This window comes from Boleophthalmus pectinirostris, unplaced genomic scaffold, assembly GCF_026225935.1.
Source record: "Boleophthalmus pectinirostris isolate CB_2022bp ecotype Guang Dong unplaced genomic scaffold, ASM2622593v1 HiC_scaffold_23, whole genome shotgun sequence".
NCBI classification, from domain to species: domain Eukaryota; kingdom Metazoa; phylum Chordata; class Actinopteri; order Gobiiformes; family Gobiidae; genus Boleophthalmus; species Boleophthalmus pectinirostris.
This window is the reverse complement of record NW_026571207.1, coordinates 28,510,565-28,527,600: the sequence shown is the minus strand read 5'-3', so window position 1 is coordinate 28,527,600 and position 17,036 is coordinate 28,510,565. Positions and strand designations below refer to the sequence as shown.

Sequence of the window (17,036 nt, the reverse complement as noted above, 5' to 3'; positions counted from 1 at the left end):
TACATAAGGCACACCGGATTAAAAGTCGAACAAATGGACGACACTTGAGACTGATCCTTTAGTCCAGGCGTCCATGATCCATTGGCAGATCGTGGCGTAATTCACCCGCGTCACCTCCCTGTCTTGGTGAATGTGTATTATGAATGTGAATGGGGTGGATCATTTAAGTTTGTGTTTTTTTTATTCCCTATGAGGAGAACTCAAATATACATTGAGTAATAAAGTGTTTAATGCAGCTTTGTGCACATTTGTTTACATTTTACAGAAACAAAACTTAAAACCACATGACTCATTTGCGTAAACTAAAAGCTCTGAAAAAACAGCTCGCTCCTTGTGTGCTGATGCGATCACCTTCTGTCAGACTAAAGGACACGAGTCAGTGGAAAATGTGTGTTCTCTCTGTGACAAATCTACTGTGACATATGTTCTCTGCAGCATTTCACTGATGTCATAAATGCAGACACAGAAATATACTTTTCCCTTTACTCTGTGAGGCTCCTGACTACAGTAGCCATAATGCTCCGACAATCCAAGCGGTGCGGCTTCATAGCTTAACATAGTTGTACTAAAACATTTTGACAGATTTTTGAGCACCGTGTACAACATAAAATCGTTTTGAGGACAGTAAGCACAAACAGATTTAATACATAAGGTGCACTGACGATTTGAGAAAATTCAATGATTTTAAGTGCGCCTTATAGTCTGAAAAATACGGTATTTCCCCAACACTGTATAAAGTCTATGGTAGATCTGTGCCAAAATTGAAAGATCAATAGATTGCGATCTCTACTTTGGTCAATCTCAGTGCTAAGGCAAGACAGCTCCTTGCTTTTTCTTTTGCATTATAATCCAAGTAAACAACTATTTTCTCACAGTTTATGAATGAAGCTTAACTAGTGTGCAGTAGTTCATGTGCATGTGTTTCTGTTGCTTACGGTAATGCGCATATGCATTAAAATGTTGTACAAACTCATGTCAACCTTTCTTCAGAATTATTATTGGTCCTGTCAACACGAAATAAAAACTAGTGATCCTGACACTCTGTCCATTATCCCTGAACTCCACCTGCCCGTTTTTAATAAAATGGAGGAAGATCAAATTGAAAATCGAGACTGATCAATATGGGGGAAAAAACAAAACAAATAACGTGATTATTTTTATCCCATATCACCGGCCCTAGTCTATGATGTGACTAAGTGTAAGTAAAAGGGTGATTTTTTTTCTCTTTACAGACATTATAACACTAAAACTTGAAAATGTGAAATGCTTGGTAGCACTTTGAAGAAACTTGTTCACTTTCACAACAGTCCATTATTACTGTGATCTTAATACGGTAATAGTACACTGTGGAATGAGGAGAATGCAGCCCTTACCTTGATCTGCCTCTTCATAGTGATGCAGAAGAGCATGATGAAGTACATGACCAGAATAGGCCAAAACACGGGCACGTTGAAGGCCTCGAAAAATGTACAAATCATGGCGATGACGATGCCTTTTGTCGCCGAATGCCTGTCAACAAATAAAAATAAAAATGCGCTGTTAAAGGGGCTGTATCTGATTTTTACTGTCTTAAAAATGTGAAAAATAGAGCTAGTTTGTTTTTAAATATTTGCAAAGGTTTGTCCAAAGTGTTAGGATGGAAGAAATATTGAAAAATGGATAATGTCGCAATTGTTTTTCTAGAGATATGCACAGTTAGAATATGGAGTATACCGTAAAACCAAAGAACTAAAAAATATACATATTAAAAAGCTACCAAAACGAGTCAATTCAAAATAAAAGTAGCTGAAAACACCAAGAGTAATCTCAGAAACAAGGGTATAAAATGATAATCCTGCATTTCTGTGATTACTTTTACACTGTTCTGCGCAAGATTTGAACCTCAACCAAGATACTGAAACTGGCACAACGCTTTTTTTAAACACATTGTTGATGGATTTTTTTGAAATATGTGAATGTTGTTGTCAAGATAATGCAAAAAAAACTGTAATGTTCTAGCTTGTCAGTATCATCTAGAACTCCTAAAATATTAAAATGCTAAAAACAGCGCACTTCTGATTCTTGGACAGTAAAAAAACGTTATAATTAGATGCAGACTGCACATATTTTAACCTCAAGAGCCTCTTATACAATACATACCCAACTATATATGTTCTGGGGCACAATTTCAATTTCAAATCAAAAAGATGCTAATAGATGGAGATGTTATCGTTTTGTCTGGAATGTTTCACAGTGTGGCATTAAACCTTTCTTCATGGAGACCAAACTGCACCAAGATACAGGTTTGTGGAGAGGCAAACCCGCTCACTGTCAGAATACATGTTTTTTTTTTTTTTTTTTAGGAATTTTTGAGCTATAAAATCACTTGTAATTGAATAAATGTAAAGTAGAGCAGTTTAATGTCATATACTGTGGAACATTTCAGGCAGAGCGATGACATTTCCATACCCCGTACACTTCTACGCCGACAACCAACACACCAACCCACCAACCCACATACTTTTACTGCATGGAAATTTTATTGGAAGAGACAATTTGCATCAGAGAATAACAGTTAAGTCTGTGCAGAGTAAACTGAAACAAATGCATTCAAAACGAAGAATAAAGTGCATAAGCCACAATTCTGAAGCGTGGTATATTGCTCAAGTAAATATAGATTGTGCAAAAATATCAAAATCGTACTGTTTAATGCGATGATACAGTACTGATAAAGGGCTGCTGTATCGTTATATTACCAAAAGTGTTTTTTTTGTTTGTATTTTACCAAATTATTTTGTTACAGCGCTACAGTTTTGTTGCTTGTACAGAGGAAGGAAACGAGTTTATGCGACACATTTGACATTTTCATTGTTTTGATGATTAAAATGGGTGTTTTTCATATGGACTTTGCACAAGAAGTTTTTTTAACAAAGACTTTTAGTATCACAGCCACAATTTAGCCTTTATTTTTTATTGAACCGTATCAAATCGATTTGAAATGTATCGAAAATCCACTGTATCAAGATAGAGCTTTGTGTTGCATTTTTGTATGTAAAGCGCCCTATAAATATAGTTTGATTTGATTTGAGATATATATCGTGGCGTCTGTATCAAGGTACGTATTGTATCGGCGACTTCTTAATCATATCCAGGCATAATATAGACAATAATCAACAATACTGAAATCAAACCATAAAGCAGAAATATAATACCGTATTTTCTGGGCTATTAGGCGCTCTGGATTATAAGACGCACTGTCATTAAATGGTCTATTTTCAAAACTTTTTTCAAATATAAACTGGACTTTAAATGAAACACAACAGTTCGATGGGTCAGTCTGACTATGTTTGCAGCGTTCACGGTGACTCTGGGCTTTGTTCAATTGTGGCGTGTAGTAGAGATGCGCGGATGGGCTATTTTTTTCATCCGCAACCGCGACACAAAACTCATCATCCGCCCGCTGTCCATTTTGCACCGAAGGTTTTCAAAACCGCACCCGCCCGCCATCCGCCGATTGATTTTAGATTTTAGAACAATCATACAGCAAACAAACTAAGGAACCTCGATAAAAATGCAAACTCTATAGCTCATTCATTCCAAAATTCGCTCAGCGTGTATGTTCGCATTCTTAATTGTCCGCAACAACCCCAAACTTACCTGGTTTTCTTGCGCAGCAAATTAATTGACAACGTTTTCCGACTAGACTATTTTATGAACCTTCTTGCCTTCGTGTTGGATGTTGTTACATTCTGAACATTCTGCCATTGCCCGATGTTATTTCAAAGTCATAGCCTCACTCCATCGGTCTTTCTTTAAGTTTTAAATACCCCGAGTGGCAGTCTACTACGCTATAATGTCTGCGTGTTTTAAAATATAACTGATATCGAAACAAAATAGACAGATCATCTCATCCAGATGAACCTTTACTGAAATCAGGCAATGCCCTCTTTATATTCCAATTGAAATAGGCAAGAAAAAATATGCATAACTAAATAAATATGGCCCTATAGCCACTTATGTGTTGGCAAACAGCTGAAATAAATTAGAAATAATAAAATAAACTGCATATAATATGTGCCTCGTAAACCTTAGGCTATCAATAACCCGACACAACCTTAACCTTCAGAACATAAAAACGAGGTCAAATGGGCTAATTAAGGATATGACGTACACTTCATACTACAAGCATAGACAGTGAGACTTGTCTTTTCAGATGTAGGTAACAATACTAACATTATCTTTTTTTTTTTTTTTTTTAGTAGTTAAACCGCCACCCGCCCGAATTTAATTAAAATATAATTTTTCGTCACATCATCCGCCCGACCCGCAGATTAACCGCGGATACCGCGGTTGTAACCGCAATCTGCGCATCTCTAGCGTGTAGGGAGGGTGCTGTCTGGGACCGCTGGATTGTCGGCGTGTTTGCAGTGACTCAGTTGTTCAGTTGTGTCTAGAAGTGGCACATTGGACTCGCTTTTTCGGTTCGTCCATTCCTCGTCCGCCTGGAGTGATGAGTGTGGCTGCGGGTGTTTTTCACTGTGTGGTCGCTGTTTCACGCTCCGTGTGTGTTTGTGTGTTCTGCGGGTGGTGCGGCTTTCTAGTTTACTGAAGTCGTGCTGGGACACCCGAGTGGATTCGTGTATAGGGCACTCTGGATTGTGGGGTGCGCAGTCGTTTTTTGAGGGGGTTGGACGTTTAAGAGTGCATCTAATAGCTCAGAAAATACGGTATTCTAAATACACAATATTGTAAACAAAAAAAACAGGAGCTGCAATAAATAAATAGCAGAGTTAAAAACTTAGTTCCTGTAGTACTTAGTTTGGATCTATAATTAGTCATTAGATATCTACAGCTCAAATTTTATATGAAAAAAAAGAAAGAAAAAAAAAGAAATTTCCCACCAGTACTGACAGCAAAAAATAACCGTTCCATCTCTCATACTGTATACTGAACGATAAGTCAGTATAGTAATTATCACGACAAGTTAGACTTCCCATTTCCCTAAAACCTCGGTAACATGAATTATTTATAACATTTTGGTGAAGTTTATAAAATTCGCTTTGTAGTTTTTAGACAAAGGCAACAGATGTAACATGCACTTTTAGCATTTTTAAAAGCAGGTGAAAATGAATAATATTTGCATTAAAAACCTTTCTAACGAAGGGTCCGCAATGTGCTTTTCTCCATGGAGATGTTATAGCTTTGTCAGAAATGTTTCACAGTGTGGTTTTAAAATCAAGCCAAGTTACTGGTAAGATCTCTGGAGATGCTCACAGTCAGAATTAATGTTTTTTTAGGTGTTTTTGAGAAATTAAACCACCTGTAATTGAACAAATGTAAGGTAGAGCTGTTTAATGCCATATTGTGGAACATTTGAAGCCGAGCAATGACATATCCATAGAAACAAGCAGGAGACAGACGTCCAACTGAAAATTTACATAATGTCCCTTCAGTATTTTTTGGACATGGGATTTTGGGCATCAGTATCTTCAAAACAAGAAAATATAATACAATTTATTTAACATTATACTACACTACAGGTATAAACAGATAAATGTGATAACACCAGAATTTAGTTGTACTCTGAGTGTGAGACAAAGCTTAAGAACAACTAAAGACAAAACAGATGGTAATTCCTTAACTGCTACCTTGCAATTATACTGTAAACAAGGGAAAACGCGAGCCTAATTTACACAATAGTGATGACTCGACAAATCAGAATATATGAGAACACCTATAGTTTAAAAGAATGTTTAAAAATGTGAGCCTTGCCATAAATTGTCCTCATATTTTAGGTGGAATTTTGTATACTGATGATATACATATAAGGTTTTCAGCGCTACTACGTAAAACTACCATAAATGTTTAGTAGGGATGTAATGATATCCAAATCCCTCGGTACGATATCACAATATGCATCTCACTGTACAATATTTATTGCGATACTTTGGAGAGGCTGATAATATAATTGTAGACAGGACACACTTTTGCTTTTAAAATACCTCCACATGAATTTGGTGTGAATTATTACTGTCATAATCCCAAGAATTCAAGTAAAACCATATCTTCATGTTGTCTGCCCTGAAATGGATCATGGCATATGTAGTTCTCGATGTTTATTAGCTATTGCAGCTGTAAAACAATGTATCTAAGCAAACAAACTTGTAATTTGATATATTACGACAGTACACAATATTATTTTGAGAGTTCTGATGATACAATATTTCGGTTATTGTTATATCCCTTATGTTTAGGGATGTGGATTTTGGCTTATGGTCTACAATTGTTAAATCGGGGTGTGCAAAAACATTGAGATATTGATATATGTGATGATACGGTATTGATATTATGGGCTGCTGTATTGACATATCGGCAAGAGTATTTTTTGGTGTATTTTACTAAATTATTTTGTTACAGCGCTACAGTTTTGTTGCTTGTTCAGAGGAAGAAAACTTGTTGTTGTGACACATTTGACATTTTCACTGTTTTGATGATTAAAATGGGCGTGTTTCATATAAATTTTGCACAAGAAGTGGTTTAACAAAGACTTTTAGTATCACAGCCATGATTTAGCCTTTATTACCTCCGCCAAGGAGGTTATGTTTTTGCCGGCGTTTGTCTGTTTGTTTTTTGTTTGTTTGTTTGTCTGTTAGCAACATAACTCAAAAAGTTATGGACCGATTTTGATGAAATTTTCAGGATTTGTTGGAAATGTGAAAAGGAAGAACTGATTTCATTTTGGGGGTGATCCGGAAGAAATCCTGGATTCTGGATCACTTTTGTAACATGCCTGATTTTTCAACCAAGGTTGTTAGGTCATGTTTGGTCATAAATCATAATCCAATCGTGATGTTACTTCTTCTGAACAATTGAAACACATACCAGAATTTGAACTCCGGTAACCTCCTGATGAATGGACGAAATTCCTCATTCTGCTTGGTCGGAAGAGCTGGACCGTCATCTGCGATAAGGAAATCAAATTATTATGTTTATTCATTCATTAGTTAAACTGATGTGTATGTTTTCATAGCAGCTTCTTCTCTCCCTTCACAGACGTACCTTCATCAAGCAGCGATGGGTCCACTTTTGGCGATAGGAAAGCAATGAAGAGGTTGAGATGGTAGATTCCCAAAGCATAAGTTACTATATACCAACCCTGAAAAGAGAGATTACAGTTTTAATTAAAGTTTAGTTTGCTGTTTTGTATTAATTTAGCCTTTGTTTTGGTTTGACAAAAACAAAAACAAAACTGAAACCATTGTAAAGTTGCACACAATTTTCTATGTACAGTATTTTGCGGACTATAAGTCTCTCTGGAGTATAAGTCACACCAGCCAAAAATGCGTAATGAAGAAGATACAAACATATAAATCGCAATTTTTGGGGGAAATTTATTTTATAAATTCAGAGACCAGGAACTGACATTTCATCGTGAAAGGCAAGTTCTAGTAATAACAATAGAACACAGAACAACAGGCTATTAAAGTCACATATGAACAGTTCTTCAGATAACTATACTACAGAACAGAACAGAACAAGTTTAACAAACTCTCCATCTCACTCCAAAATCACTAAATCCATTCAATTCTTCATTCTCTGTGTCACTTCTGAGCAACTCCACGACCTCCTGAGGAAAACAGAGCGCTGCTTCCTCTTCTGTGTAGCTGTCGTCAGACTCAGCATCAGATCCAGTTAAAATTATTCCGGCCTTTCTGAATCCCGACAGGATGGTTTCGGTGCCACTGGAGTCCAGGCTTTGTCCATCCATCCAATGACTTCAAGGAAATTTGCATGGTGCACCCTCTCGGTTCGTGTGAAGCTGTGTTCTTCATCCCCGCTTTCCGCCAGTCCCTCACAAGTTTCTCACTCACTCCAAAACTTTCTTTCTACTGCTCGATTACAGTTTTCAGCTGCATATTTCGCGCTACTTGCAGCAGGACAGCAGCTTTGTCTACAAGAGACATGTGCAGTAGAGGGCGAACTGACAGCAGTACAGGAGTAATAGGAGCAGAAGATACTGGCACACAAGCTTAGAGCCTCTCGCGGCTGTCAGTGTGAAAATTTTAATATAACAGTCGCACCCCAGTATAAGTCGCAGAAAACACCATGAAAAAAAAAGTGTGACTTATAGTCCGAAAAATACAGTAACCTTTCTATGTTATTGCTTTGCCTTGAATGTTCCACAGTATGACATATCTGTAGAGAAGGATCCAGCTCACAGCAAAAATTAATGCATTTCCTTTTTTTTTTTTCCCCCCAACAAAACACTTATAACTGAATAAACACAAGATATGCCGTACTATGAGACATTCCAGACAAAGCAAAGAAGACTATCAGATTACAGAAAAGTGTCACAGGGCAGCTTAAACAGTAAATTCTTGATTAGAGAAATTTGAGTAATATCAATAATTTAATCAAACTTGGGTTGAAATGTGTTTTTAGGTAAATGTACTGACAAAGTCTGTTTTGCGTTACCTGTAGTATGTACACTCTGATCATGTAGATAGCTGTCAGTAGTAAAGTCGCAGCCCATCTCACTGCGTAGAACGGCGTCGACTTGTCCAGCCATGACTGATAGATCTGTTTGAAAACAAGCAAATGAGCACATCTTTTTATAGCATCTGATGCTGAACTTTTGCGACGTATATGGACCGAACCATGAGTAAACCACGACTGAACCAAGGACTGAAACCACGTCTAAACCAGAACTGAACCAGGACTAAAGTAGGTCTAAACTAGAACTGAACCGAGGACTAAACTAGGACTAAACTAAACTAGGTCTAAACTAGGTCTAAACCAAATCTGAACCAGGATTAAACTAGGTCTAAACCAGAACTGAACCAGGACTAAAGTAGGTCTAAACCAGAAATGAACCGAGGATTAAACAAGGGCTAAACTAGGTCTAAATCAGGTCTAAACCAGGTCTAAACCAGGCCTAAACCAGGTCTAAACCAAGTCTAAACCAGGTCTAAACCAAGTCTAAACCAGGTCTAAACCAAGTCTAAACCAGGACTAAACCAGGAATAATCTTGGACTACAACTTGAAATCTAGGACTGCCCCTGAGAGAACCTCAAGCTCGCGGTTACCTGCTGATTTTGATGAATATGTATGAAGAAAAATGAAAAACTCACCACTTCAATCCAGATGAAAAAAGCATTGTAACACGTGCTACTGACATTTGTACCGAGTAAAAATATGTAATATATATATATATTATATTTTTTTTTTTACCTGTATTGCCTTACATTAACGCTTTACAGAAAAAGCAATGCATTACAGTAATTAGGTTTCCCACTCCTTTTTGGGCAAAGTTTTTGTTGTGGTTATTTTCATTTCTATCATGATTTCACTTATGTTCCATTGTATAAGTATGTAAATCTCTACCTACCCAAAATAAATACATAAATACATAAATACAAAAATACAAATACAAATAAAGGTCAGGTAGACATCAGACAGAGCAGGGCCTATAGTTAGCATCACACCCCCAGGGAAAGTTAATAACACCAGCGGCAAAATACACACTGACAGACGCACTGGTAACACTTAATAACTACACCTAGTTAGCCTTAATAGTGCTGTAGCCAATTTTGCTCATGTAATTGAGCTAAATTGGAGCTAATAAAGCAGTTTTTCAAAATTCTAAATTGGGACACACTAGGGTTGGGATGGCTGATATAAAGAAAATTATAAAAAAGGGTGTTGTCCATTCTTGACTCATTTGTGGGTCCATCATAATCAAAGGGACTTCTGTCAGTACCATTTTCAGTTACAGTTTTCTGTGTTTTAGCTTAACAAAAAACAATATCACCCCCTCTTTACTGTTGGTGTGTAACAAATTGGTCAAAAACAGAGATAACGGGGACATTTTTTATATAGAACTGGGACAAATCAGTGGCTTTGGATAAATCTGCTGGGACAGCAGACACAGGACACAAAACTGGGACTGTCCTGGGTAAATAGGGATGTCTGGTCACCTTACCCAGTACAGATGTATTGTACATGACGCTCTTGGAGGTCAGAATATGTTCACTGCATCATTTCTACATTAAGTCTAAAAATCTAATCATAAAGCATTTTATTGTTCAATAATCGGGAAGCGTGTGTTAACATGCATCACATCAAAACTCAGCTTTGGTCTTTAAAAGTTGTGAAAAGCACTCAAGCTGAATAATTAGATGCATAAGACTAACCTCTTAATAAAGTAGTTACTAAGCCTGAGTCATTCTGATTAAAGCCTGATATTGCCTCTTGTGAGTTTTAAGCCATGTTAGAATGCTGTTACCTCCTCAAAAAATATACCTGAAGTTGTGTTTTCTTGCATTCACACGTTTGATTGACACTGTATTATTAGTCTGTTTTCAACTCTAAATCTCACCTTGCTCTGTTCCACCTTGTGATGTCATGAATCAGTAGTTTTCAAGTTAACAAAACCTATTACCTATTACCTTTGGTTTAGTAGCGATGGGCAATTCTCCAAATGATTTCAGTGAAGGAATTTGTATTAACACATGACATCACAAGGTGGAGCAGAGTGTTTTCTGTTTGAGAGAAGAACTCAGCCTAAAAATGACGTTTTTGTGTGTTAAACATGTGTGAATGAAACAAAACACAACTCTGGGTGTGTTTGTGATGAGGAAACAACATCAGGACATCAGAAAGATTATATTAATTGAAATTTGAATGGTTACAATTAGCAAATGACAAAAGTTGCAGTTATAATGTGATATCGTCTATAAAATGATTTGTACAAGATGTTTATAGTTTATTTAACTTATGAAATACATGTCAGTCTTAAATTAGTTTGTCAGTTCATGTTTCAGTCCTTGGGTTCCTGTATTAAAATGTGCACCGTGTCAACTGAGCCTCGCTGCATAAATAAATCAACAATCTAATCACGTTAGTTTTTTCAATCAGACATTTTCAATAATTGCTAATTGTTTGCATGGATTGCTTTTAATTAATAATTTAAGATGATTGTGAAGTAGTCGAGTCGGTCAGTAACAAAAATAAAGTTCTTTCCCCTGTCGTAATGTTCTGTATTTAACACCGCATTTGAATGTACTGATTGCTGGACAACAAAGACAACATGACTTAGCATTTGACGCTGATGATTTCTCAAGCCATTCGCATTTGCAAATGAGACGAATAATTAGTGAGATTATTATTGCTAAGCTGTTTACTGCCCTATTTGTCATTCATGTATTCTGGTAACATTTTGTACGCAGACCAGTGTAATAGCCATCTGGTATATAACTTCTAATTGAATGACGTTTGAATTAAGTAGTATAAGTGGTGCTATGACAATAAATCCTTATGATTATAGATCTGTATGCATTGGTATATTAAGGTTTCGGTCTACTGTATTTAAGTGGTGAGTCTAGTCTAGTCTAGTCACGAATTTTGGAGAGAGCAATATATTGTTGAAGTAAATATAGAAGATTGACAGACGATAATATTGAAACCAAACCATAAAGAGGAATTACCCCCTAAAAAGTATTCTAAATGCACAATATTGTTGAAAATATGAGCTGCAACACTTAAGTTGAGGCGCCCCCTAGGCCATGTATCAGAAATAGGTAATAAATATGCACTAAAAAGCTTACACATGTACTTTTTTTCCTTGCACATGCACATGAAAAGCTTGCACATAAACCATTTAGTCCTGATGTAGGCCTGTTTTAGTCCTGGGATCAGTCCACATGCGACGCAAAAGTCCGGCATCGCAGTTTAAGTCATGGAAATGGAATATCTGTTATCCGTTTCTTTTTTCATTATTCATGTAAACACAGAATTGAAAACTGAAAAAATCTAATCGTTATCCGTTTTTTCATTTTGGTTTTGGAGACAAATAATGAAGAAAATAGTTGTTTTTAAATTTTCTTATTTTTAGTTTTATTTTGGAAAAACAAATGAACTCACGATACACGTATTGAGATCTATGGGGGCGGAGACTCTGCTGCTCTCTGATCTCATTTAAATTTTAGCTCGCACACACAACTGTCCCTTGCACGTACATTTATCAAACACGTATCACAGCACAGTTTTGATTTGGTAGTGCACTATGTGTAAGAGAAAAGTGGTATATGTGTGTGTTTTTTGAATGTGCATGTGCAAGACAAAAATTTAAAGTAAAATGTGTGTGAGCTTTTGATGTGGATGTGCAGACAAAAGTGGTGCATGTGTAATGTAAATGTAGTTTGTGTGTGAGCTTTTGACAGACATGCTCATGACAGAAATAGTTTATGTGCAAGCTATTTATCAGCATGTGCAAGAAAATGTAGCGTATGTGTAAGCTTTTCATGTGCATGTGCAAGAAAAAGTAGTATATGTGCAAGCTTTTAGTGCCTATGTGTGACCTATTCCTGATAAATGGTCTAGCAGGAGCCTCATATTTAGTTAGTTTGTGTCTATAATGAGTCATAGAAGTTCATAATTCAACCTTTTATAGCTCAAATGTGATGGTAGTACAAAAAAAAAATTACTATTTTCCCAATACTGCAAGCAGAAGTTCCCATGAAATATAATTGACCCCCAAAAATGATTGTTCCATGTATCGTGTGTTGAATGATAAATCAGTATAACATTTATCGTGACAGGCATAAACAAGTCTGCAAGCACAACATAGACAACAACGCGTGATGAAAACAAATGTTATTAATTACTATGATACATTAGCATTGATTTGGCAGTGGCTCAGTGACTAGAGCACTTGCTGTCCAACTCAGACATCTGTGGTTCAATCCCTGCTGACTTATTGTATGCTTTGGCAAGACACTTCATCCACTTTACCCATGTGTGACGGCAGCGTATGAGTGATTTGTGATGGTCGGAGGAGCGCTCATTGGCTGCTTTGTTCTGCTTTCCTGGACAATATGGCACAAATAACGAGACATGACAATAGTGTAGCGCACATGATTTTCAAGCTCATACAGACGCACGGCAAATCTTATTTCTATTGTTTGAGCATGTCATACTTAAGTTGGAGTACAGTACTTGAATTCACAGTCTCAAGAGCATAATGGTACAGAGTGTGTAAGGAATAAAATGGCTGTGGATTAGCTTCCATATATTAACCTATGAAGACTGTGCTACTGTTTATTTTGTGTGATTTTTGGATGCTTATTTTGACAGACACTGGATCTGCTCAGTCATTGTATCCTTTGGCAAGACTCTTCATCCAGCTGAAGACAGTGTATGAGTTATTGTGACGGTTGGAGGAGCTGATGGTGCTGATTATCTGCTTGGTTTCTGTCAGTCTACACCTGGCCACCGTGGCAGCAACAGCAGCTACAACCACCAATGACGGAGTGAATGAGTAATCACAATAGTGTAGAACGCAGGATTTTCAAGCTCACACAGATGTATGGCATTATTATTTCTATTGTTCGAGCATCTCATTCTTCAATAGTACACTACTTGAATTGTATAAAAGAAACCATTTCAAGAGCATAATGGATTATATAAGTAAGCTGTAAAGGATAAAATGTCTGTGGACTTACATCCTTTTCAGATTAACCCATGAAGACTATGCTGCAGATTTGTGTCCTTTTTGGATGCTTATTCCGACAGACAGTGAGTTGGACATCGGATTTGCTCAGAATTCATATTACTGCAATAACAAATGAGCCATGTATTGTAAGCTGTGCAACATGCACCTCTCAGCCAACAGAAGAATGCTGTATCTGTCTTTTGCACAATGCACATTTCTGACGCCAATCAGTGGATTCCAGACACTTTTAATCACTGAACATCTTCTCTTTCATGACAAATCACATATGATGATCACACACACTGCCTGCACCTATCTCCCTCTCTCTCCCTTCCTCTCTTTCTCTCTGTCTCCCTCCTTCTCCCTTGTGTGACAATCGCGTATCGTTCGGTGACTGAAACTGATGCGATGTCAATGCTGCAATCACAGAGCTGCCTGTCTCTTCTGCTTGATCCTTCGGCATGAATGGGAGGCTGTCTTTGATCAGCGCCTGGCATAGTATCCAGAGACCCACGCAGACAAAAAAGACAGAAAGAAAAAAAAAGAAAAAGAGGAGGCCAAGTGTATTTACCCCTGCTTTTCAATGCTCTATAATGACTATTCATGTCCAGTCACTGCACAACAGCTTGGAAGAAGCAAAGAGCAGATTCAAAAGCCGCTAATAGAGAAGATCTGAGGGAACATTATTGCTTTTGCAGCTTGTAACAAATGCTTCAAGCTATTATAATTATTACTATCTGCCCAGAGACACGGTCGGCACAAATTGGCTCTGTGTCAGTAATTAAGAGATGCACCCCTCGCCTCCTTTTTGGGGAAGGAGGGGGGGATTGAGGAGATGAGTAGAATTTTATGGTGCTGTTAAAAGTGTGCAGAATTTTAATGCAGGGCCAGAGGGAGATAATTTGACCTCTTCTTTCCAAAAAGGGGGGACGTTGGGTTTGAATCTTATCACCTTTTGGGATGTTTAATTATGTAAAAAGGAATAGCAAATGGAAATCTCAGCAGCTAATTTGAATGTAAGTCGTCCAAGGGGTGACCAAGACAATTGAAATCAGTTCGCGGTAATGACACTTTCAAGTATTTTTTTGTTGTTTTTTTTTAGATGTTTTTTTCATCAGCTCTGACTCTTGGGGCGTACTTGGAACAAATAGTAAGCAAGAGAAGTTCATAGTTTCTTTTCGAAGACAGTTAATTTTCACATTATCACCAGAGTGTTTTGGACATGTTGCGCTCTGGTAGGTCTGTTAGGTCTGTGCACTTTCTCCTGCTACTTCTACTTAATTTTAACAAGCCACTTTTTGTGTGTGCATGTACTGTAACTTCCATTTTATTAGGAACCAACACACTAAACCGATACATATTCTATGCATAATGTAAAAACTCTATATATGCACCCTGCTTTTATATATGCTTTTTTTTTTTTTTTTTGGTTTTGTTTTCTTTGTTTGTTTTTAAAGTCCTATATTTTGACAAATTGACTCATGTGAGCTGAAAGTCATGTTATAATTTTATTACCTCCTCAAAAACGCACCTGGAGTTGTGTTCTGTTTCATTGTCAGGTGTTTGAGTAATCCTTTATTATTATTAGTCTGTCTACATCTCCAAAACTCGAAATGCTCTGTTCCACCTTGTGATGTCATGAAGTTAACAGTCAACTTTAACTTTAGTTCACAATTCCAGGGCTGAAATTATCCAAATGATTCTAGTGAAAGTGTATGGAGTTTAAAAACACAGTGGAGCATTTTCACTACCACATGACATCACATCATTTTCAGTTTGAAAGAAGAACTCAGCCTAAATTTGCAAGGTGTGTGTGTTAAACATGTGTGAATGAAACAAAACACGACTCCAGGTATATTTGTGATGAGAAAACAACATTAGAACAGAAATCAGAAAATGGAATAACCCCCCATCCCTTTAAGTGGATGGGGAGGTTGGGGACATTATTTAGAGTAGGGGGTTTTCAAACTGTGGCACAGGTGATGAAGAATGACTCTGGGGGTATGCAAATAAAATTGCCATCTTGTTACTATTTGAGAGAGAATTTGAATTATGTGCATCTCTCAGGTTTTAGGGGTAGATTAAATTAGACTAGATTTGTTTATTTCATATGGGATGGTGCAATAGCTTTAGCCAGGCTGGCGCCACCTTGTGCCTCTGCTCTATTTCATTTCTCTCCAGCGACTATATCAGGAATCGGAATACACTAGATGGTTTGCAGGAATCCCGGAAGTTGTAAACGCACCCGACCAATCAGCGAAGAGCTGTGAATCAATGACGTCAAACTCAAGCACCTGTCTGGGTCGTTTTTGTGGTTCAGTACAACAGTAAACAAAGCGGTCAAGATGGACGTAGACGAAGCCAGACATTCTGTGTTGGCAACGAGTCCCGAGATCGAGGATTTAAAGTCGTAACAAAGAGAATGTTTGGTGAATTTTATCCAAGGGAAAGACCCATTGCCCTTCTTCCTACGGGAACTGGCGCATTACAAACGTCACGACCAAATAGAAGCGACTGGTTAAATAAAAAAAGTACCTGCCTTCCGTCGAGCGAATGAATCCTAATGCTGTGAGGTCAGACGGGTTCCACAAAGTGAAAGTGGCTGATGAGTCAGGCTCCAATTTAGCTTAGCCTAAATACCTCAAATGCAATGTACATGCTTCAATGAAATATAAAATGTAGAAAATATTTGATACCGTGTGATGTATCATCAACAGACACTTTTGACATTTTCATGAAGTGCGTAGGAATCATAGACAAATGGAAATATCTAACCTGTCATCCGTAGAGTTCCAATTAGGAAGTGAGCATGGGGGCACTTCTGTCTCCACTGACTCTGGCTTCAGTTGACTTTACATTGAAAAATTGTCACCCCTCTCTGTAACTGCTGCAGTGAGCTTCATCATTTTGGTCTTGAAATATTCTGCTTTACATGATCCTGGTATTTTTATTTCTATTTTATCCATTAATTATTTTTTATTCTTAATATGGAACTCAGCTCAAAATTTGCTCCTATAACTTTCAGTCTCATGAGCTTCATCTGACTGGAGCAGGACGCTATGGGTGACATCACATTACCTTAGTCCACTTCTTTATACAGTCTATTGTGGGATATTTTTTTTTATTTATTTTTGTTTTTTATCTGATAATGTAATGGCTCATAGAGTTTGAAAAGTGCAATGCAACCATGTCTGTATATCTGTTTAACATCAGTGAGTGTGAGCCAGTCCTGATGGAGCCATCCTTACAGTTCCTCTGCATCAAGCATTTTCTTATCGACCTCTAAACCAAATCAAATTGCCCTTTTTGTCTTTCGTCTAAGTAACTTTTCAGAGTCACCACTGCAGTACCGCTTTACCTTTTTCGCCGTGAGCCCGTCCAGGTGTTGCCTTTATGTATATACATTAAGATGCACATTAATTTAGACTTTTATTACCTCCCAGTGTGTTCCCTGGAGGTGGTACTGATGTGATAGAATGGGGCTAGGTACTGCATGACCAAAAGGATACTGGCTACAATAAAAACAATGAACGCCAAGGCTAGGGCTACAGCTGCTGTCAAAGA

General features: G+C 37.4%; 1 protein-coding gene across 1 annotated transcript in view; it reads right to left on the bottom strand.

The window, feature by feature from the left end:
* Positions 1-199: 199 nt before the first annotated feature.
* Positions 200-17,036, bottom strand: part of LOC129410601 (protein RER1-like) — a 39,326-nt gene continuing 22,489 nt past the window's right edge. The window contains exons 2-5 of the mRNA XM_055159072.1: positions 8,455-8,606; positions 7,039-7,135; positions 6,862-6,940; positions 200-1,509 (exon numbers count right to left, since the gene is read on the bottom strand). Coding sequence (XP_055015047.1) covers positions 1,326-1,509; positions 6,862-6,940; positions 7,039-7,135; positions 8,455-8,606 — 512 coding nt within the window. The 3' untranslated portion in view covers positions 200-1,325. The remainder of the gene's footprint in view (positions 1,510-6,861; positions 6,941-7,038; positions 7,136-8,454; positions 8,607-17,036) is intronic.